Source organism: Ursus americanus, chromosome 2 (genome assembly GCF_024610735.1).
Source record: "Ursus americanus isolate L20-20 chromosome 2, mUrsAme1.1.p, whole genome shotgun sequence".
NCBI lineage: Eukaryota > Metazoa > Chordata > Mammalia > Carnivora > Ursidae > Ursus > Ursus americanus.
Genome location: NC_142128.1, coordinates 28,501,262 through 28,525,177, shown reverse-complemented (window position 1 = coordinate 28,525,177; position 23,916 = coordinate 28,501,262). Strand labels below are relative to the sequence as shown.

At 45.1% G+C, this 23,916-nt stretch overlaps 1 protein-coding gene across 8 annotated transcripts in view; it reads right to left on the bottom strand.

The window, feature by feature from the left end:
* MARF1 (meiosis regulator and mRNA stability factor 1) overlaps nt 1-23,916 on the bottom strand; it is a 39,560-nt gene that overhangs the window by 7,817 nt on the left and 7,827 nt on the right. For 3 of the 8 annotated variants that reach the window (XM_045776047.2, XM_087870237.1, XM_045776053.2), the window contains exons 5-22: nt 22,934-23,160; nt 21,725-21,842; nt 20,994-21,166; nt 19,336-19,764; nt 18,976-19,133; nt 18,730-18,888; nt 17,090-17,282; nt 16,192-16,370; nt 14,630-14,710; nt 12,063-12,299; nt 11,817-11,936; nt 10,930-11,105; nt 9,406-9,626; nt 8,526-8,668; nt 8,221-8,354; nt 6,952-7,154; nt 5,668-5,895; nt 2,103-2,333 (exon numbers count right to left, since the gene is read on the bottom strand). In XM_045776047.2, coding sequence (XP_045632003.1) covers nt 2,103-2,333; nt 5,668-5,895; nt 6,952-7,154; nt 8,221-8,354; nt 8,526-8,668; nt 9,406-9,626; nt 10,930-11,105; nt 11,817-11,936; nt 12,063-12,299; nt 14,630-14,710; nt 16,192-16,370; nt 17,090-17,282; nt 18,730-18,888; nt 18,976-19,133; nt 19,336-19,764; nt 20,994-21,166; nt 21,725-21,842; nt 22,934-23,160 — 3,410 coding nt within the window. The remainder of the gene's footprint in view (nt 1-2,102; nt 2,334-5,667; nt 5,896-6,951; nt 7,155-8,220; nt 8,355-8,525; nt 8,669-9,405; nt 9,627-10,929; nt 11,106-11,816; nt 11,937-12,062; nt 12,300-14,629; nt 14,711-16,191; nt 16,371-17,089; nt 17,283-18,729; nt 18,889-18,975; nt 19,134-19,335; nt 19,765-20,993; nt 21,167-21,724; nt 21,843-22,933; nt 23,161-23,916) is intronic. The other 5 variants (XM_045776048.2, XM_045776052.2, XM_045776049.2 and 2 more) reach the window with 5 other exon arrangements.

Genomic DNA, 23,916 nt, shown 5'->3' with positions numbered 1-23,916 from the left:
TGCCTTCGGCTTGGGTAACGATCTCAGGGTCCTGGCATCGAGCCCTGTGTCTGGCTCCCTGCTCAGCAGGGAGCCTGCTTCTTCCTCTGCCTCTGCTCTTCCCCCTGCTTGTATGCTCTTACTCGCTCTGACAAGTAAATTTTAAAAATCTTAAAAAAGAAAGAGAAATTTCCAGAGTGACTGGCCTCCCGCCCCACCCAGGAGTCCAGGGCCTCCAGCTGAGACTGAAAAGGCACTGAGTCAACTTGAAAATGGGCACTAAGCCTGGGAGGAGGGGGCGCTCATTCAAGGATCTCCTCCCACAGAAAGTGCTGCCTGAGAGCAAACTTCCCTTCTATCTGTGTGTCTAAGATGGCAGAGGTCTGGGGAAACAGCATGTCAGAAAGGAAGGAAACTGGCAGACCTGGGGTCTCAAACAAAAGGCAGTGAGGAAGGGAGGCAAACCCCCAGAGTGAGAGCACTGCATCAGACAGCGGGGAATGAGGCCAATGAACCCCTTCACCTAAAGCAGGGATCCAAGAACTCTGTGCTGCAGGATGACCACATTAGTCTTCTTTAAAAAAAGGACCGGGGGGGGGGGCAGTAAGGGAAGAAATCCCAAAGCTCTTCTGGCTTCAAGTAAACAAATTTCTTTACCATAAACCTTTATAGAGTCTTTAATGTGCACTGAGGCTTTCCAAGGGAAGGGGTATATCCCAACCCGAGCTGGCCATGGAAAGTCTTCTGTCCTGGATCATCGGTTTACGCTGCCTAGAACCACTGTTCACACAACAGATAATTAACAGAGTTTCGAAAATGTTGGATGTGATACTGTGAGGACAAACCAGAGCTGGAAAGTAACTGAAGTGGGAAAAATAGTTTTTATTCAAGAGCTACTGCAACAAAAGGAAAGAACCTTAGTGCAGAATTGGGCTTCATTCTGAATACAACAAAGAAAAGTGGAGATTTAGAGCTAAGGAGGGAGGCGGGGTGCTGGTGGACAGAAAATTACCAACACATCCCAGGTCGCAGTCTAGTCTAGAAGGCGGCTCCCAGGAGCCCGGCCCGAATTTGGACAAGGGGAGAATTTCTGTCAATCCCTCTTAATTGTGTAGTTATCAATCACATGGTTATATGGTAACAATGGTACAGCACTCTTTTTCCACGTTGTTGGACTTATTGGTTAACACCCTATTTAGAATCATTGTCTTTTGGGGGACTGTATTAGGTTTTTGATGTTAAAGTTTCTTTGGCTTCATAAAATGAAGTGGTGAGGTTTGTTGTTTTTGTTTTTTTGTCTTGTTGTTTTTGTCTTTAACATGGCCTAGAATGTTTTTTAGGAAGTTGGGAGTTACTCTTTCAAGTTAGCTAAAAATCCAACTGTTAACAACCTATCTGGTCCTGGTATCTTTTCCACTGATAAAATTTCAATGATCTTACAGCCTCTTTTGTCGTAACTGGTCTAATTTTTTTTTCAAGATTTTATTTATTTGACGGAGAGAGAGAGAGAATAAGCAGGTGGAGCGGCAGGCAGAGGGAGAAGCAGGCTCCCCGCTGAGCAAGGAACCCGCCATGGGGCTTGATCCCAGGACCCTGAGATCATGACCTGAGCCGAAGGCAGATGCTTCACTGACTGAGCGACCCAGGTGCCCCAATTGGTTTAATCTGTACCTTCTTGGGTCAATTTTGATAATTGGGCTGGGGGCAGGTGAGGGTCTCATCTACTTCTGTAATATTCTCCTGTGATTCTTCCCATCTTCAGCGCTATTCTTAAAAGGCTACCCAGGGTACTAGCCTTCCTTTCTGACCGGTGTCTGACTGATGACAGCCCCCCGCCCTGCCCCCACACCATCCATCTCGTCAGCGCGAACAGCAGCAAACTGCAGCCTGGTGGAGCTCGAAAGCACCCCAGCTCAGGACTCAGGAGGCCAGGGCTTCCGTCTTAGCTGGGCACTCATTTGGGCAAGGTGCCTATACCCCTGCTCTGCCTCGGTTTGTTCAACTATGAAATGACCGACTGGTCCCTTCCCGCCCTATATGCCCTAAGTCAGATCACCAGGCACCCCAGGAGCAGCGCAGCAGATCTCAGTAAGATGGCGCTACAGAGCCGTTAGCAAGCATACCTCCACTAGGTAGGGCAGACTCTTCAGAAGTTCGGTCAAGGTCATGAATCCATATTCACAGGGGTTGAGGGGAACGCTATGGGTAGTTTCGTAATGTCTCTTGAGCTCATCGACAGAAAGGTGGGCGGTTCCTTCCCAAGACATCAGCAACACCAACAGCTGGGCGGTGAGGGCGCGCAGGGACTTGCGGTTGATCAGCTGAATCTGTTTGCCCGACTCCATGTCAGCAATCTGGGCGAACAAGAGTCCCAGAGTTTCCCAGCTCAAGAGCGGCACACTGGGCCACGGCCACCCAGCTCAGCTACTGTCCTTTGGGTGAGGGAGACCAACAGAGGGAAAACCTCTACTTCCCTCTTTTCCACGGAAGTGAGTGTGTGAGTTTGTTTCCGGCTGCTGTGGGACACCAGAGCGGGAACTGTTCCCTCCCTTTCTGCCAGCCCACAATCAGAGATGGCCATCACACCAGCCCTCTCTGCAGGCACTCATTCCACTCCCCTATGGACGGAGGTAAGACTGGCCAGCATCCAGGGGCCCAAGCCCCTGAACTCAAGGTTGCCGCGCTCAAGGGGGGAGGCTGGGCTGCAGGTGACGGTCCACAGGGCAGCTCTGCAGACCGACTCACCCCACCTTTGTGTCCAGAGTAGACTGAAGGACCACTCTGACTAAGGCACCCGCCGCACTCCCCTAGTCCATCATCACTAGCCAGCAAGCGGGTATTTTCCTATCTGACTACATGTCTCTCCCTCGCTTCTCGGGGAGATACAAGGTTGAAGTGATGAAGTGCACTGGAAGGGAGGTCTTCTGGAAAAGACACAGGTTAGCACTGGGAGACCAAACAGCATATGAAGAAACAAGCAAGGGCTAACCAAGAGCTGCAGGCTTTGGGCAGAGGAACGAGTCTGTGAACTGAGCCGTCACTGGACTTAAAACAGGCAGAGTCAGTATGCACGCGCTGAGGTGCTGGGAGGCAAACCAAGTTTGTTACAGAGTGTCCCCCTGTCTGCTCTCCCAGCCAAGACCGCAGGTCCCAGTGCCTCACTGAGGGCTAGGTCATCACAGGCTCATACTCTGTGGGGCTCTGGGTTCACAATCCTGGTGTGTCCCTGGTTCAGACACTCACCCAGAGCCAGGGCAGGAGGTTAATGGGTAGACGCCCCCCACCCCACTTCTCATGGTTACAGATTTGTGGAGATTCCAATAACAGATTTCCTCTGCAGATACAGGGTTTAATCAATCAACAGATTCAAGTCTAAGGGAATCCGAGCCATCTTCTCAGATGCCCAGACTATTGCTACAACTCCAGCCTTTCAAGGAGAAAAGATAAAAACCTGCTCTTTTGATGCTACTTAGAGACATCTCTTGATTCTGAACCCCTGCTACACAACAGAATCAGCTAGGGAGCTTATAAAAAAATGCCAACGCTCAGAGCGCACAGGGACTAATGACATCAGATTCTCAGAGGCAGGGGTGAAGTCTGGGCATCAGCATTTCCCAGAGGCTCCTGGGAGACGCAGCAGCAGTCAGGGAAGCACACGAGAGCCCCTCTGTTCCTTCCCCATCCTGACTGCTGACGCCCCAACTCCCCACTCCCTCACCCTCGCTCCTCAAAATCTCTGGTCACGGCTTAGACTTGCCATCCACTGGAGCCCACCACTGCCTTCACACGCTGGGTGACCGAGCATCCAAGGGGCCTCGCCCACACCGTGGCCTTTCCGTTCCTCATCCGCCCCATCTCCAGGCACACCCTCTCCTCCTTGATTCCACTCCAGACCCCCATTCCCAGGTCACTTGGGATTACCGGCTACCGCCCACTTCTCAAGCAGCTCATGCAAACCTCCCACGGAGACCGCAGGCGAAAGGAAGCCTGAGGCAGACGCTGGAGTGGGAGACCGGAAAGAGATTCCAATGATCGGCTCTGCTTCCCCTTCTCCAGCTTCGCCTGCATGGACTCCCATGTCCTCCCAATTTAAGTCCTCTCCCTTCTGCACACATTCCTCTTTCATCCACCTTGGTGCTGATGGGCCATTAATTTATTGCCATTCTGGTCATACTCCATAAACTCCTTTGTCCCCGTGCCTTTTCTTTGCACCATCTGGCAAACTCCCACCTTGAGCCCAACTGTCTGCTTTCCCTATGCCTGCACCAAAGCAGCCCTGCGCCACTGACCATCCCTCCTCTCTCCTGTGGAGCTCCCCCTACTCCCAGCCCCCTGCCCGATGTCCTGGCGGGTCCCATGCACCACAATGGCCACTTCAATCTTGAATCCTGTCTCCTTCATCCTCTCTCTATGCAGTTGCTCTCACTTTCCATGCAGAAAAACAGCTCATGGAAGGTACCTCCCTCCTCTTCCCAGTGAGGAACATCAAACTTACTGCATCTACCCTACACTCCCTCCCTCCGGTCAAAGTACTAATATCAGGGCTGTGCCTCCTTCCATTGAATGCCAATTCCCAGGTCTGCCTTCTTAGGACCCCCATCCCACCACCCTGTCTTGCCCTTGTGTATTTATCTTCTCTTCCTCGAGCAGATCCGTCCCTGTGGCTCTCACACATGCTCAAGTCTCTCCATCTGGGAGCAAAAGAGCCACAAGAAAGCGCACTGGCCCACTCCGTCCCACAGTCTCCCCTCACTGAGCTCTCACTCTCCTCCCTCACAAGTACACAAGCCAAAAAGCTGTCTGCATTACCTGTCACCATTGTCATGTCCTACTCCTCCGGCCTCAACCCACTCCATGTCCCCACACACTGGTGTTGACCCCGTCCTGGCCACGAACACTAAGTCCCCCCCAACTCAGCTAGGCCCAAAGGTCACATTAGTCCCTGTCTCACCCATCCTCCCAGCAGGGGGCACTGGGAACGTGCCACACTCCTAGTGTCCTTCCTGCTTTCCAGTAGCTCCTTCTCTGTCTCCTGTGAAGCTTCTTCTCCCTTTAACCGGACACAACATAACTGGATTCCTTCCACATCTGTAATTGGGGCTGCTCGCACTTGGTACGTTTTCCCTTTCACTTCTCCCTCCTTATAGTGAGCTGTCTGGGTCCCATGCAGGAGGCAGCCTGGAACTATCCAGCTGGTCTGCCTAGGACAGGGAGGGTCAGCTCAGCCCAGGGCGGGAAGAGGAAGTCACCCTCTCCAATCTCCTGTTAACAGCAACAAAGGCAGCTGTGAGCCTAGCCTGCTCCTACATCTACTCAACTGAGTCAATCTGGAAGGTGAAAGAGATCTGTGACCACAGTCTCCCCACAACTTCAGAGATCATAATCCGCTTAGGAGGATACTCAAGAGAAGAAACACCCTCGGATAAAACGGAGACCTCATCGCTCAAAAAGACATTACTTTGGCAAGGCCTCTAAGAAACATGCAAGAGCAAGACCAAGACCAAAACTCTTACCTGCCAAATTGGAGTCCTCTCCTACTCCCTAGTAAGGTATTAATGGCCTACAAAGCACATCCTGTGAGGCGTTAACCAGTGCCAGGGGTGAACAAGGAAATGCTAAGCACCAGTAAACATCACGGGCAACATGCTGCCGCCACATTTTCGCCCATGAAAATGAGAATCTGCTCACCTTTACCACATGGCAGAGTTTCTGAGTTAAAGCCGAAATTGAACTGACATCATAGTCTTGGAGACGAAATGTGTAACCAAAAGTTTTAGCATATTCTGTGAGCAGATCTGTCATCATAAGGCAGTTATCTTTCTGGGACCGCAGGAGTTTGACGAACTGGGCAGCCAGCGCTTTGAATCGTTCCACCTCTGTCAAAGTGAGGATTTTTTCTTCCCCACATTCCAATACCTTGGAAAACACACAGGAGGAAGAAGGCGAGGGTGAACAAGTGAGGACTGTTCATGGAATTAAATAGCACATAAATGTATACACTTAGTAACTAAGAAGCACTCTGGTGGTCTCTCACGGATAGAGAGCCTGGGTTTTGCAAGATTTTAATACCACTGAAAGGCACACTTAAAAAGGGGTTAACTAGGTAATGTGTTTTACCACACACAAGAAAAACTTTAAAAGCACTTCAGGGGTCAAAAATAGTAATACTAATAAAATTAACAACAGAAATCTGGTTCAACCTCACAGTGCCTAAGAGCTAAGCATTCTTATCACCTCATGTACTCATCCCACTGTCAACCTAAGAAATTTGAAAAGTATCGTGCCAATGGAAGAACAGTCCATTTAAGAAATCAAACTACTTGGGGATGCCTGGGTGGCTCAGTCAGTTAAGTGTCTGCCTTTGGCTCAGGTCATGATCCCAGGGTCCTGGGATTGAGCCCACATCAGGCTCCTTGCTTAGCGGGGAGCCTGTTCTCCCTCTGCCTCTCCCCTCAGCTTGTTCTAATAAAAAAATAAAATCTAAAAAAAAAAACCCCAAAACAAAGAAATCAGACTACATATTTTTTTTCAATAATTACCCTGAAAAAATTTGAAGAATGATTTCTTTACTAAAGGAAAAAGACCTCACATTGACCTAAAAATACTGAGCCAATGACATAGCTTCTCTGACGGAAATATTTAAGGTTTTCCTATTTCCTTTTTTTTTTTTTTTTAAAGATTTTATTTATTTATTTGACAGAGATAGAGACAGCCAGCGAGAGAGGGAACACATGCAGGGGGAGTGGGAGAGGAAGAAGCAGGCTCATAGCAGAGGAGCCTGATGTGGGGCTCGATCCCACAACGCCAGGATCACGCCCTGAGCCGAAGGCAGACGCTTAACCGCTGTGCCACCCAGGCGCCCCTTCCTCCTATTTCCTAACTCTCTACTTCCCAGGAAAAATAGACCTGGAAAAGAAAAATTTTCCCCACATAATATGTTCAGAAAAATATAACTGGAATCTCTTCACTCACTTGTAAAATATCAGGTATGGCTTCAAAAAGTTCAAGTAGTTTGGTAAACCCGTAGTACGCGAGTTTGCACTGCCGGCCAAAGTGGTGGTGGTAGGAGGGGATAAATTTGTTAAAGGGCATCCGGAAGTGTGGTTGGTGCCGCAGCAAATCAACAACATCCTTGGAGAACTGTTTTGTCCTTTCTATTTCATCCTGGGTACGCTCTTAAAAAATAAAAAATGAATCACAGTTTTCTTCCATTCATTTGTGTTAAACCTTACCGCTGTATTAGTCCTATGCACAGATGACAAGAGATACCGTCTTTGCCTTCCAAGCACAGACAACCTAAAACAAACACGTTCGTGTTCTCTCTTTCTGCACAATGGTTTTCAAACTCACTCAAGGGCACACCACCAGGAAGCTGGGAGACTATAATGGTATACGGTGAAAGACACATACACCCATGTAATCTGGCTTTGCAAGCTAGACGTATTTTCTCTAGCTCCCCGTCCCCCATTCCATATATATGAGCATGACACACATCCAAGTCTCTGTACTTGAAAAGGTGACCTAGAAATTATTTCTATAAAATTGCATTTCTGACTAGCCACACACTTTTCGTGTCTTCTTCTGATCTTCAGTTAAAATTGCTAGCAGAAGAGAGTATCAGGCAACAAAAGTTTAACAAAAATACAGGGGAGAAAAAGCTTCAACTTCCATTTTTGTTTCTATTAATTTTTAAATTACAATCGGGAAGACTGACATTACTCACTCCAAAAGCTCTGGAGTATTAGGATCTCATGAGCGTCAGTGTTCTGCAGGAACGGAGGTTAGGAATCACGGATTAGTAATACTGGGAGAACATGACAGGAAGTAGATTAATTTTACCTATTCCAGCTCCCAGACTGCAACCAAAATGACCAAAATGCAAAAGGTAAAATAAAACATTTGCTTGGATTTTCTTTCCTTCTCAAGAGTGCACAGTCAAGGAGCTCAGTCCAAGAGAACAGACAAGCGACAGCCATGGTACCTGACTCTCAGCTGGGTAATTATGGTGTCAACAGCCACAGACAGGCTGCTTATACCCTTCTTTTCCTTACAGTGAACTCTAAGACACCAGCTTGCTTTTCTTGTGGGCAAGTGGCTGCGCCTGCTCTGAAGAACCTCGGATCCACTGCACAGCGATAGTTCCCACAATGCACTTTCCAAGAAATCTTCAGGAACCATGGAGGCCCCGGAAAGGATACAGGATTCCGTGTGAAGGTAACCAGCACATTCAAGTCAACATACCTCTCTTAGGGATGCAAATCACCATTTCGTTATCTTGTTGGGACAAGCAGATGGTTGTGTCTGGGATCTCTGACACGATATCGATCAACTCACAAACACCATATTCGGTGACATCCCAGTCTTTTGAGAAACACCTAGAATTAACCAGGGAAATGGGTAAGGAATGAGAAATATCACTTGCCAAATTAACTTTTAAGTCTTCCCCAAAAATGCTAAATAGAAAATATTAGGTAATTATTTGTGGAAAGAAAAAGTGTTTTAAAATATTTGCTTTCCTTCCCCCTCCCCCCTTCTCATCAACTCACCAATGATAAGCTTGTGAGAACTCCCTCACAATGACCTGTTTGCTGGCTTGGGATTTGAGAAGTTTTAGTAAATCCTGAGTAAAGCGCTTCACCTGGGCCCTGTGCGTAAGGGTCAACAAACGTTTGGAGCCCATTCCGAGAATCTGCAAATTAAACAAAACAATCTGATTATTTATACCCATCAGACCTTGGCACATACGGACTTTCTGGCTGACGGCACTCTCTCTCTCTCTCTCTCTCTCTCGTTACTGCTCTCAGAGAACAAGTCCTTTTATGTATGGTATCTGCATTTTCAAACACAATGTGGATCAACAGAATGAAGACGGTCAAAATGAACAACTGCTCAAGTGCCTTGGACCCCCACCCCCTTTTCCTTTCCCTTTTACCCCTTTTCAAATAGTCATGACTATAGAAATAAAAAGCATATTATTAATCTGGGCAACTAATTTTGTCTACAAAAGACAACTAAGGTGTTCCAGGACATTTTATAAGTGGTAAAATGTTTTATAGGTAAGAAGCTATGGAACACTCTAAATTAATAGGGCAAAGACTCCTCAGAAAACAACGCTAGGCTCCAGCCCAGGAGCCGGTCTTTAACTCATTGATGAGAGCTAAGCCCATGTTCTCGGCAGCTCTTCTGTAAGAGTGAACAATCCTGGAGAGGCCTGGGCTAGGAAGAGGAAGGTCAATCTACAGAGATTAGAAGGAAAATACTCCTCAGTGTTCTGAGGGGCTTCTTCTTTATGTTTAAACTCAGTTTTCTGGAAAAACTGAGAAGCCACCTTGAATGAGGTTACCAGCCACCCTGTTTCTTTGAAGGAGCCGAAGCCACAGAGGGACGTTCCCATCATTTAACAAGTAATCCTTAAGCTTTCCTTACCTGCAACACATGAGGCACGGCTTCCAATAATTCTATCAGCTTAGAATATCCATAGTCTGATACCCGACACTGCTTTGCAAAATGGTGGTGGTAGGACGGGATGAAATTGCTAATGGGGATGACACAGGACGGCTGGCTCTTCAGCAGGTCAATCACTTCCCTGCTGAACTGGATCAGCTGGGGGTTGCCCACAGGACTTTTAGAACGCAGGAGCCAAGGGTCTAGATGGGGGGAGAAAGACAGAACATGGCTAAGATAGGATTTCACTTCTGAAAGATAACTAACCTCGCTCTCCCTCGCCTGAGCTCAACCATGACCAAGGAGGTGAGCCCAAAGGGCCGCTTTACTTCTCAGCGTCTATACTCAGGCCCTGTATGATCTACTTTATCAGCCCAACTTCTTTATGGGCTGGCAGACGCTTTACCACTACCTTCTTAAAGTCCTGTAGTCCAAGTAAAGCACAGTTCAGCAGAGCATTAACGTAAAGCAGAAGTGAAATTACACAGGATGTTTCCAACTTATAAACCAGTTGTATTTCAAAGATTCCTTTGTAACTTGGTCCCATGGAATGTATTTTTCCCACAGAAAGAAAGTTATAGACGGGCAGCAAGCAGGTAGCCCAGAAAAACCCTAACTAACCTGTAGGAAAGCTGAAAAGATTGCTCAGGAAACCATGGAAAGCAGTAATGTAAAACTAGCTGATATAAAACTGAGTAAGAAAGAGATTCTTGTATTTATCTTGACTGTCCATGTAATTAAGAAAAAGTTTTAATTATGAAAGTATACAGATGGAAACCCTTCTACAAGACTGGCAAGCTAATGACAAAGGAGGAAGAGCACAGTGTACGGGAGACTGCGTGGTCTAGGACTGAGGCGAAAGGCAGGAGAAAGCGGTAAGCAGCTCTAATACAAACATTTCTCCTTCCCTGGTAATCCTTACCATTCTTCCCATAGAGGGAGGAGCAAAGGAAGTGTTTGGGATCAAAGAGAAGTGTCCATAGGAAAGCAACAATTTTCAGTTCACGGGTGGTGGGATTAACACCTGCAGCCCAGGGAAGGCCTGGAACTCAGAAACTCACCCAAAGCTAGGTTTACATTTCCTGGTCCTTTACACTGAAAGCTAAATCTGTTTTCACATTTATCAAAGTTAGAACCATTGACCAAAACGAATTTCAAAGGTAAAATTGCATTTAGAGGTATTTCTTTCAAATACCTGAAACGATTTTTAAAAGGCCAGTCAACTGACAAGCCAAAAAGCCTCACAAGATTAGGTAGGGCTAAAGAGATTCGTAACTGTGAAATGTGGGTTTTAAATTTTTTTTACAGATTTTATGCTGGTCCTTCCAAAAAGTCTGGTTCTGCCAGACCTTCAGCACTTTAGAGAGTAGTTTCAGTTTTTAGAAGATCAAAGGAGACGTTCACAGTGCTCTGTGCTTGGCCAACAATGCTGCCGCACAAGATAAAAGCCAACAGCCTCCTCTCACGGTAGCCGGCGGCTCAGAAAAACCAGTGCCTGACTCCTACCCGTGTTTGGAGGCGGGGGCTTGTTGTGAATCCATTTGACCACTTTGACGCCATTCTGCGCAGTGGCAATGTTTACGCCCGGAACACAGGTGATGAGGTGCTCCAAGGGAACACCCCCTTGGTTCTCCTGCACTGCTTCCAGGTCACCAAACTCGGCAGCGTAACAATCTGGAAAGCTGAAGTGGGGAAAAGAAGGCTAATCAAATTAATGGAAAAGCAAAGCACCTGCTAAACAGAAATCTTTAAGATATCCATTCATAAATCATTTCTCCTTAAATCCTCAGGATCTGGGTTTGAACGTGAAAATTCAGGTCCCAGGGAGGGGGAGGCAATCACTGCGGCATTCACCTCTTTGATGCATTCTGAGGATACCAGAAATTCCTGGACAATGTTCCAGCAGAGGGGGTGAGAAATAAGGCCACTGGGTTCCAAGTCAGTTATTTACCTGCTTTAATGTATCAGTGGCTTTAGGGCAAACTCAGTCCCGTGTTGGCCCCCACAGTAAGTGTACTGCGTGGCCCACGAGATGGTTACGTGGCCTTCTGAAGCACACCTCTGCTGAAGCTTTCCAACCTACTACTTGAGGCTGTGTGCACCCTTGCAGCACGCATGGATACTTGTGCAGCACTTACACTGATCTCATCTCTGTGGGGAAGAAACGTTCCTGTTCGTTGTTTATATTTCTAAACATCAGCACACACACAATTTTCTTGTGGAAGTACTGAGCAAATGGATCCCATTTCAGATGTACTTTGACTGCAAGATGCTAAAAATGTTAGGATGAAGCATCCTCTAATACTCGCTTGGGAAGAGATGTGGGCAGAAGGCAGACTTTCTACAAAGAGAAGAACCAAGGCCTCATATCTCAATGGCTTTGACATGTTCACCTTAATAAAGGCACGGTGCCCTCGTGTGTCTGCAGAAGACTATGAACCTGGGGCGCAAACGTCTTCAAAGAGAGAATCACAAAAGGAATCTTATAGGAGTCTGGATCAAATTCATGCTCACTACAGAAAAGAGAACACAACAGTTAGCTGACATTTTTCTCAGTCGTCTATAACATTTGCAAGGTAATTTTAACAGTTATTCCACACCCCTATGCAAAAGGAGTTCTAAAGGGAAATGAGTTATACCTGAAGTCCTTATTGGAACAATGCTGTCTGCAGACAGGCTCATGATACTCTAACTCTTCAAATATAATTGGGCTGCAATTCGTCGAAGAGCCGTCATGCGACTGGGAAGACCCCAAGGGGCTCTGCCGGGCCTGACTGCTGGGTAGGAGACACACCAGTCTGCCATTCCCTTGTTCACGGATTGCGACTGTGTCTGTTAATTTATATAAATCTGACACATTCAACTTGTGTCCAAACCTAAAAGCGAGGAAAAGGAGAGAGATGCTGACTTAGAATGTTCTTCGATTATACAGAAACGCCTGTATATCAGATGAAATAAAGGGCTATAACCAAGAATCGTTCCTCCGTCTCTTCAGAAGTAAAACTGGAATACTTCTACTATAAATTCATTCACTACCAAACCAGTAATGCTTGGCACTTCCTCCGAGTCACCTCTGGCTCACTGCCCATTAGTCACTATGTCATTTGGTACTTATTCCTCGAACCCTGCAGTTTCTGTAAATAACCTCACCTAATGTTCTGAGATGGAAAGCTATCTGGTATGACCTCTTTCAAGCTGGCTCCCCTAAGCTGGAAATCCCTCTGTATTACACCCCTCTCACCATCTCTGCTCTCCTCCCTCAGAAGAGGTATACTCCTTTCCAGCAACTCCCTCGCCTCATCTATGCCTCAACCTCATGACCCACACTTCCCGAAGGTTCAACTCCTCAATCATGCCCCCGACGCAGCTCTTTCACACTTGGAGCTTAAAGGCACAAGGGGCGCCTGGGTGGCTCAGTCGGTTGAGCGTCTGCCTTCAGCTCAGGTCGTGATCCTGGGTTCCCTGCTTAGTGGGGAGTCTGCTTCTCCCTCTCCCTCTGCCTGCTGCTCCCCCTGCTTGGGCTCTCTCTCTCTCTCAAAACAAAACAAAGGGCACAGATCAGAAAGCAGATAGATCTGAGTTCACGTCCTGTCTCAATCTTTTGGCCTTAGTCACCTTCTAGAACTTTCTAGAACCAATCCAGGCCTCAGCTTTCCCAAATGCAAAATGGGAAGATAACAGCTACCTCACAGGGTTGATACAAGGATTAAATGTTATGTCTGGAAAGAGCTTTGGCACGTATTAAGCGCACATTCAACATGAGCCGCTCCTGTGGTTTCTTCCCAGGGCCCTACACTGATGCTCAGATGCGCCTCCCCTCATCGCCCTGCCCCGACCAAACGCGGTCTCACGCCCTTGCCCTCACTCATGCTGTCTGCCCCTGCACACACACAGCCCTGGTGCTCTCACTCAGTCTTAATAATCTCACAGTGCCTCTAATGGAAACAGCTGCTCTCTCAGGAGCCGCACTGCCATTTTGCCATCCAGTCTGTCAGCCTGCTCCCCCAGGATTTTATCCACAGGACTCTGCAGGGATGGCTCTCAAGTCACCAACAGCCACCTCCTCCCTGCCAAACCTCGCACCATCCCCACATGTCCTGATGTCACCCTCACCTCTGGGTTCTTTCCCACTTCCTGTCCCTGGTGCCATTTCATCCAGGTCTGCCTTTCTCTGGGTTCCCTCTCCCTCCCTATCTGCTCCCCTATCCCACAATCCCCTTTAGGAAAATAACTGTCACATCTTTGTATCTCGAATGTCCAAGACCAAGGTCAAAAATTCACTGTACCTCCGGAACATGCCTTCTTTTTTCTCCATTTCTGGTTTAACCATACAACCATCCGCCCAGTCATCTCTGGCAAAAACACTGAGAATCAAAATGACCTCTACTATTTACCTTGCCTGCTACATAAAACTAGTCATCAAGTCCTGTCTCACTGACAACTCAAACTTCAGCGTTCCAACAGCATCTGCCCAGGCCTGGGGACTGGTGTGGCACTGTCCCGCCTTCATTTCCCTGCCTGCCCTGTCCATTCCATCTCAGACTGAACCATCACCAGAAAAGTCTTCCTGAAGCGTGTTTCCTGCCACCACACCTCCCCCTTACTCCTCCACAACTCAGGACTCCCACGGTTCACAGAATAACAGTCCTGCTCCTTGTTCCTTCCATCCTCGTACCATTTTCTCCTCCATGCTCCTCCTTTATGATAGTTTTCTTTGTTCTATAATGATTTGTGTTTTCTCTTCCCTTCCAGACATAAGCTCCTCAGGGACAAGGGTTGTGTCCTCCCAGCTGTGCATTCTCCACAGAGCCTCACACTTTCATTCCACTAATACTTGCTGAACACCTACTAAGCCCCGGGTACTGAAGAGCCCATCCTAAGTCCTTGTCGTCCTGGAGCTTACAGGCTAGAAGGTGCATAAAATGCTCAATGAAGAAAAAAACTCATCAATTGGAAAAAAATGAAAGGACAGCTTTAGGGACTGAGGTCTAAATTTACTAAAAATGAAAGACATTTTTAGGAGGTATGTTAAAACCGAAATCTGAACCTGAATACCATTGCTTTTAAGTCTTTTCCTCCACCAGGCTGGAAATTCCTTAAGAGCAGCTACCACAATTTTATGCCAATCACCCATCAATATAGGAATTCTGGAAGCTGCCAATCAGTACCAACTGGATCAGTGAAAAAAAAAACAAACCTAACTTACTTTTTTTCATAGATATCTGTAAATTTAAAAAGAGGCAGACAGCAGGCAGGAGCATCCTGAAGAATAGACATTGTTTCTGCACTGTAAAACAAAATTTCACTTCATCAGAGAACCGATGTTATTGGACATCAACAGATGATTTCCAAGTTGTATTTAAAAAACTGAGTTCATAAAATTAACACAAGGTAAGCTGACCCCTGAACATGTGTTTGAACTTCATGAGTCCGCATACATGTGGATTTCTTTCGATAAAGGCAGTACAGTCCTATAAATGTATGTTCTCTTCCTTATGATTTTAGTAACATTTTCTTTTCTGTTACTTTATTGTAAAAATACAGTATATAACATATACAACATACAAAACAGATGTTAATCCGTTGTTTATGTTACCAGTAAGGCTTCTGGTGAACAGTATGCAATTAGTAGTTAAGATTTTGGGGAGCCAAAAGTTATACGTGGATTTTTGACTGCGTGGGAGGGGGGATCAGTACCCCTAACCCCTACGTTATTCAAGGGTCCGCACAACATAAATTTAGCAGTTTCTGATATGACAAAATTAATTTTCCGGAAAAACTTAAAGAAATGACTTTAGGGACAATGTAATTAAAGAATAAAAAGCCAGACACACTGGGATTTTTATCAAACTCAAGCATAGGGCTTCTCATACCTGTGTATCAGAAGAACGCTGACTACTCTGTGAGACAAACACCTTGTTAACTCAGAATAACGGGCAGAACAGCTTGAATGTCTCCTGCCACGTTGTGGCTCATGTGGTTCATGAATTCCACATGGGGGCAGAATGCCCAGAGTTGAGGATACACAACCAATTATGGTTTTAAAAAACAAAAGGCAGCCAAAAACACTCAGAGGAACTGTTGAGGGATTGGCTTTGAGCCACAGGGATTATGGATTTCTCCCCCTCTTCTTTTATGTTTCTGACCTTTCCAAAGTTTCTTCAATGAGTATTACTTTTATTCTAGGGGATAAAAGCCATAATTTAAAATAATGGTGAAGTACACATCACAGAAAGAGACCTTCGAATTCAGATTTTTAGGAAGAATCACCAAAGCGCATTAAGAATAAAATCATCACCAGATTCCTACAACTGACATAATCATAATGCAGACCTACAGAGTGTCTGTTTGATGTTAAGGATCTATCTGCAGGTTGAGAGCTTGGAGCTTTGCAGATCTACCTTTTACAGACAAACCTACCTTCTCCTAAGATTTGGAGGTAGTATTTCAGACTTACAAACTTTTATCGTAGACGGCTACTATTTTTAGAACCTGTTCTGGATATGTGGTGTATTATTTTACTCCTAACTGCCTGCCAAGTTGAAGCTGTACTTCACCTTTGAGTAATGCCCTGAACAAGAGTCGAATTATTCTAACCAGCTTATTGCTGACTTCTAGCTTATTTCTAAACTATATCAATTAAGAATAAGCATTACTGCATAAGTAATCGTCTAAGAGGGTTGGGAAAGTGATCAAATCTATTTTCTGATTTCCAAAGTTGTTTCTGGGCCAAAACGTTATTTCCTGAAATAAATGGTTTGTTTTTACCTCAGTAAAGAGAGTGATTTATTAGCAGCTCCTGTGGCAAGTGAGACCAGGATCTTCTTGCTGCCAATTTTGTATCTGTGGAGGCTATTCACCGCACTGATTGCTTCTTGTAAGTTCTCCATCTGAACAACAGCCTTGAGCTGATAATCTGTATGGGGGCTGAGCTCAACATTCTTCACCTACAGCAGTAAAAAGGAAAATGGAATGCTATGTCTACCCAGAACCCTGTCATTTTAAACTGAAGGTGAATCATTAAGAAACACGTCTGCGGACTTCCGTGCTTCTGTGAGGGAACTTGTCCGAACTCTACGCTTCTGCCCAGCAGAATCTAAGTGAACTAGGACTGGGTGACCTTCAGGGACAGGAAACTGGCCTGGCCTGCCTGCATGCTCTGGCACACATAGCTCTCCCACGCAGGCTCAGGAGCCAATACATGCGCGGAGTCTCTGCGGTCTTCTCTGGACCCTGCAAACACCTGAGGCACAGCCATTTTAATAATCGGGAAAAGGTACACTTCTAGCAAACAGCACCTAAAAACTGCATCGGTACAGTTAAGATGTTAACAAAAACAGCCGACATTACTTTAGAATCCTATTTCTGTATTTTAGCAGCCAGAGCTAAATAAAATCCATCAGCGTTTTATTTCCCAAAGTGCCACTTAAATCCCTGCCCGTGACCACAAGTGCTTCTCCACTAGGTCTCTCGCTCTCCGGGGCTATGTCCTAAAAACTGGATGTACAGTATCACCATGAGCAGACCACAGGAAAAAGGGTGGAGCTCAAACTCTCTCAGTCATCGTTATATTCTGGCTGTGGTTGTGTGTGTTGAAGGACATTCTCTCGACCTGGAGGGCTAGCAAAGGGTACAAGAAAGGCGGGAACAAGAGAGAAAAGGTTACCTTGCCGTGCCTGGAAAACGCTTCCTGCATGAGCTGCTGCAGCTCCTTCCGGGACAACCTGTAGTCGATGTTGCTGATCTGGATGTCAGCGCCATTTGCAAACGGGTCTGGGCTGTCGGCCCCAATGCTCGGATTTGCAATGTTGAAAGCAAGTGGGGACGCTCTGTTTAAAAGGTTTGGAGACATACTCCTGCTTAAGACATACATATTGAATTATTTTTAAAAACTGTGATTCTATTTATTTCACTTGTATCACCTAGGCTTTGTTCGAAACCATATATAGAAACAGCTTTCCACAACACAACCAAACTAAAGATTTGGTTTTCGGATGTATGTTTATCTTAAATATGCATGGATTTAGATTTATTGGCCGAAGTACTACCTGTTGACCCCTTATTAACAACAAGTACATGCTTTAATATCAAATATTCTTTCACTGGATTATTTAAAACGAAAGACAAAAATTACAGGTGGGCCTAATGAATTAATTTTCCACTTTGGGTATTTATTCGTGGTTAATTAGCCTGTGATACTAATGTAAGTCATCTCACCTCTCCCTGGCTCTGAAAACACTAGATATTCTTGCTCATGTGCGGCAGTCTTCCTCCATATCAGGAAAACTTAAACATGAATTTTATTTATTTTTTTAAAGATTTTTTTTTATTTATTTATTATTTATTTTTAAAGATTTTATTTATTTATTTGACAGAGACAGCCAGCCAGTGAGAGAGGGAACACAAGCAGGGGGAGTGGGAGAGGAAGAAGCAGGCTCCTAGAGGAGAAGCCTGATGTGGGGCTTGATCCCAGAACGCTGGGATCATGCCCTGAGCCAAAGGCAGGCGCTTAATGACTGCGCCACCCAGGTGCCCCTAGATTTATATGAGAGAGAGAGACAGTGAGAGAGGGAACACAAGTAGGGGAAATGGGAGAGGGGGAAGCAGGCTCCCTGCGGAGCAGGGAGTCTGATGTGGGGCTCGATGACAGAACCCTGGAATCACGACCTGCGCTGAAGGCAGACACTTAACCACTTAGCCACCCAGGCGCCCCTATGTGAATTTTAAAATGTAACTTTACAGATCCAAAGTCACTTTCTGGAAGGAGTCTTCACCAACTCAGCAGAAAAATACGATGCTTGAAGGAGTTCACGTGATGCAACATGGCCTTATGGCTCCTGTCCTCCAAGCCCCCGAAGTACTCAGTGAGTGTTTGGAGCACTTACGTAAGTGTTAGTTGGGTAATTACAGTGGTTTACAAGGACCCTTGCTTCTCAAACAGCTCCTGGTAATTACCCTATAAATAATAACCAATTTGTGTCCAGTTTGGGCTTCTTCCACAACATGACAAAGTGAGGAGGAAACGGTAAGGACATCTTAACATGCCTCCCATCCGGGCTAGGGACTCCCAGACCAGTTTCTCTGACCTCTGCTCACCCAGACTCCCACATGGAGGAGGGAGAAAGGGTGAGCAGCACTGCCCCCAAAGGTGAGCTAAGGAGGAAAAGGGGGCCTGGAGGAGGAGGAGTGGAAGATTCATCTTTTACTTTATGCATTCCTACACTGCTTGCATTCTTTCAAACAGGTGTTATTTCATAATCCCTCCTATTGCGAGTAACTACCCCACGATCAAGAAGCTGGACTCACCGAGAGGACCACGACTGTGCGGAGAGCAGAGGACTGACTTGCCTTGATGTGATCAACTTGCTAAAAGCCGATGGGTAACTCACTTGGAACGGGGTCTCCTCTTTATCTTTTTTCTCTACGGGAGAACTGGTGACACTTCGGGCACAGAGGTTCTCTTTTCTAATGGAGGGAAGAATTGAAGGGGAAGGGTCACTGGATTTCCTTCATGTTAGACAAGCATCTGTGAGAAAGAGTCATTGAACCTACTTCGGATTGGTTTTGTAAGCAGATTCTGCTGTCCCCGAGTTTCTGGGCACCGGTGCTGTGGCACTCAAGCTTCTGTGAGGAGTTGCCGCCAGCCTCGGGTTACCTTGCTGGGAGTCACTGTTTCTAGTGCCAGTCTTCGACTCCATGCGGCACAGCTCCTTAAAAGAGAGAAGTGCGGCGGAGGTGAAAATTTAAGTACCGACCGTGTGTTAAAGCCTGTCCGGAAAACAGGGAACTCTGAGTATGGTCAAAATGGAAATTAAAAAAAGGACACACCAAAAGCAAGCGGGCATCTCGAAAAGAGACACAAAGAAACCAAACCTACCATAAACTTCAGAAAGCAAGAGGTATCAAAGTTACCTGTAAACTTTTAACATTTGTGTTTTTTGTAGCAGATCCAGAATTTGCCTGCGACCCTTTTCCAGGCGTGGCTTTGGCACTGGAAGATTGTTCACTTGTATCTTTGATGAGGCACAATTTTGGATTCTTAAGTTTTTTGGGAGACTTCGCTTTATCGGCAATTGCACTGGAACTCTTTGTCTCACAGAGTTCTCTAGTTTTTGGAGTAAATGACACAATGATCCTATTACCAAAGACATCTTCATTTTCCATTCGCTTCTGAGCCCGTTCCGCACTATCTTGGTTTATGAAGCGGAGAATCGCACTGCAGCCTGTGATACTCAGCACTTTCCCACCACAATTATCAGACAGGCGCCTGAGCCTGTTGCTGATGCTCTTGCCATCTTTATTTGCTGGTAGGTTATAAACATAGAGCAGAGTGTGGCACTGCTGGTACAGAGGAGAAGTGTTACAACAGGTTAACTCAGGGGCACGCGTTCAATTACACAATTAGAACAAGGAGTGATCTCCAGACTTAAGCTAACAGCCTTAGCCTTGGAGAGGAGGTCAATGATTTAGAGGGGAGAAGGTAAACTTATTCAGACTGAAAAACACAGAAAGAGAGAAATGTACCCTCAACGATCACTCTAGTGGATGAGAATGGCAAGATTTAAAGTTCTGAATACTCAAGCCTTTTTTTTTAACCATGAAGAATAAGTGGAAATAAAAGTGGAAAATCTGTTACCTAAAATACTACAATTGACTTAAAGGCCTTTGAGGTTAGAAAAGGGAATGCCAATTTCTTTAGGAGTTACTTATATATTCTCCAAATAGCTTAAAAACAGCTCAACACTGTAGTAAACATGCTTGTCCCAATCAAGACTCAAAGAAACGCTCATCCTGCTAGAAATACGCTCATGTTCTTCTAGCACGTGGCTCAATGAGCTACAGGTGTAGCAATAACCACTACAATCTGTGCGAGTGCACACGCACGGTGAGGAATGCAACTGTAGAAAACAGCCCCAGGGGTTCCTGGGGCTTAAAGATTAAATGCCTAAAAAGTGTACAATTAGGGGCACCTGGCTGGCTCAGTCGATCAAGCCTCCAGACTCTTGGTTTCAGCTCAGGTCATGATCTTGGGATCATGGGATTGAGGCCCATGTTGGGCTCCACCCTGAGCATGGAGTCTGCTTGAGATTCTCTCTCCCTCTGCCCCTCCCCCTGCTCGCTCATATGCACACACTCTCTCAAATAAATCTTAAAAAAAAAAAAAAAAGGTACAATTTCTCTGTTTATTTGACTGCAACCACGAGTGTGTGCAAACCATCACCATATTCTTTGCCCATGACTGGAAGCAAAAGGAGTAATAAATGTTTCCATTACTTCCATCCACTTGACACAGAACACTGCTAGCTTTGGAGACACTGACAAGTGGCTGTTGGTAAGGTTAACCTACACATCAATTCCCTATGATACTGTGCAACAAAATAAAAGCAAAATCCGTATGTTATCAATTCTCTGTATATCTGTAAGAGAAGAACTATTTCTAAGCCTTATTTCAAAACTCTGGCCAGCCTCCTACAAAGAGCAGCCTCACTTTGTGGCCCCCGTTATGGGTGGTCTTCAGCCTCCATAATGTAACATCAGAATACAGCAAACAAGAACACAAACGCACTTACTGGCATTTTTAGTGGTAACCTGGGGGGCAGGTCGGAAATGAACTCTTCGAATCTGATCAGCTCGTTAGCATGATGCAGCAGCGCTTCTGAGGCCTGGTTTTTATGGACCAAAATTATGTGGAAACCATGCCTGTGTCTCAGGTCACTGAGTTCCAATGCAAAATTGACATCAGCTGGAAGAAAAGGTACAGCCCATCCCCATCCCCAAACGTTAGAAGGACTGGACAGAGACACACAACTCCACTGACACCCACTGAGAAAAAAGAAATGGCTGTACTGTATTCAGAGTTGCTCCCCACCTCCCACCCCTTCTTAAAATAGGAACACATTTCATATTCGAAGAATTAACACCACAGGACAATTCTACCACATGCTTATACTGAATTCCAAGACACATGTTACTTCCCATAGGAAAAGAGAGCAAATATTAACATTTCGGGGAGCATCAACTTTGGAAATGATTCTTTCTAGATTTTTAAAATTTGCAACACTGGGCCCAGGGTTAAAAAAAAAAAAGTTCCACTTTCTTTAACTGGCTTCACGTTTAGGGAGAAAATACACAAAACCCACGCACTCCATTTCCTCTCTAAACAGCTCTCAGACATAAGCATAAATACGTCCTGTGTATTTCAGCCTCTCTGGAGGCCTATTTTACTTTAACATGGTCTGGCTTCTACAACAAGGCCCATACAGTGAGTTAAGCTCAAATGAGCAGATGCTTCTGCACTTACTCGACACAAGAACCACAGTGGCTGGAGCAGTGTGCGTGTTTGCGAATCTTCGGAGACTCTGGCGGAGCTTATCGTCAGCCGCATTCTTTGCGGTAGCGTTGATGTGCGCAACAGTTACCTGCGTTAATTTAAAGTAAGGACAAATGAGCAACAGCTCAGGTCAAAAAACCACTATATATTCTGCCTGCATCTTAGCAGATGGTCCTGAGGAGAGACACTCTTATCACCACCACTTAGGAATGGAAAAAAATTATAAGTGGATCTCAATAATTTCAAATCTGTCTCTCCGTACAAATGAACCAGACCCGTTATTAACCCTACTTGCCTCTCTTATCTTCTGCTTTTGTACTCCATCCACCCACCTTTGAGAAAACAGGCAGAAAAGGAAGTGAAATTTGAAGTAGGTAAATTAGCTCTCACTAATAGCTTTTGCCTACAGCTGTGAAAGTAGCAGAGATTGGTATATGAAGAAGGTGAGATCAGGTGCTATACTGGATGTCCTTTGTCTCCACTAGACATCGTCTGTGGCTTTCAGGACCTGGAGTCAGGTGGTGGGAGAGGAGAGGCATCTGTCCCCAAGAGAGCTAAAATGTGCTTATTTCTGTTAAAGGCATCAGGCTTACACAGAAGTCTCCAGAGCAAGGAAAAGTTTGAGAGGTGCTTCAACTACGTGCAATACACAATCAGATTTATTAGTTTTTTTTAAGGAGCACAAATATAGAATTTGAGGCAGTGATATGGCAGTTATCAATAGAATTACTTGTCTAAGAGTCAAAAGAACTGGATTCTAGTTCCAGCTTAATAGACTTTGCAGCTAGACAATCTGGATTTAAATCCTAGCATATCCATTTATTGGCTGTGTGATCTTTAAAAAGTTGCTTAACATCTTGGTGCCTCAGGTGAATTTGTATATTTCAAATAATAAATCCTATGAGCCCTTTTCACAAAGCAGTCATGGAAGTCAAAAGAAAGGATATAAATGTAACCATCATACTAGCAGAGCACTAGTCACATACAAGTAAATTACTGGAAGATCAGTTATGAGTAAACGATTTCTAGTACTTTAGAAATAATCTTTTGCTAATTTTCTTTATTTGCAAAATCAGCACAAATGCGTATTAAACAAAATTTGAATTGAAATTCTTAAAAAAAAAAAAAACCTGCATGTGCTTATTCTTCTACCGTAATAGATTAAAATTATTTTTTTACCTGGCAATTATTCAGCTCTTGAATAACTTCTTTGTTTTCTTTACTAATGTCGCACACACAGATGAATTCGGCTTCTCTGTGGCCTTTAAAAAACTTCTCACGGATCCTCTGTACAACAGCAGTAGCTGAGCGGCCAGAGGGAACGGAACAGTTTTCAATATCCCAAAAAACTCCAATGGGGGGTAAGTTTTCCAGCACCTGTCCGGCTAGCGCAACTTCTGGTGACCCTTAGGAAATGTTAACACTTTCAATCACACATAGTGGAAAAAAAAATGGCAAACTAAAATAAAATAATAGGTAGCTACCTATCATTCTTAGTGGCAGAAAAATGAAATTACTGATTGATGTTAAGCTTAAGGATACCAACCTCACCGGTTGACCTAATAGCACAACCGCAAGTTCCAATAGTATTTCTAAGCGATTATTCCTATTTTTCAGGAGAGAACAAATCTAAAGGTCAAGTTACTTCAAGCCCACAGTAAATCCATTGCAAAGCATGAGCCATTCTCATGCTGATCATTATGCTCCTCTGAACACTAACTCGGAGGTAAACGGACACTGCAGCTCTGAGACCTGATTGTCATGCTCTGCCCACGCTTGTCTACCTGCTCAGTATGGAAGACCAATGAAGAGGTGACAAAGGGTGAACTTGTTACTGTCCTTGATTAAAAAAAAAAAAAAAATTAACACTGCATTAACATCTGATTTAATATTTAAAAAAATGTTTTCAAAAGATGAAATACATTAACTACTTTTCTGGGGAAATGATACTAGGTTTTTTCAATTCGTTTTTCATCAACCATTACTAAATCTTTCTAAATATTAAGGACATCTATGGAGTGCACAACTAACAGTGTGATTATGAACCTAGGTTGAAAAGGAGTCCCCTCGAGCACTGATTTCTCCAAATATACTCCCTATTTTTCTATACACAGCTTCTGGTCTCAAATAGCTGCAGTTCAACATAAAAGGCAAATGGCTTG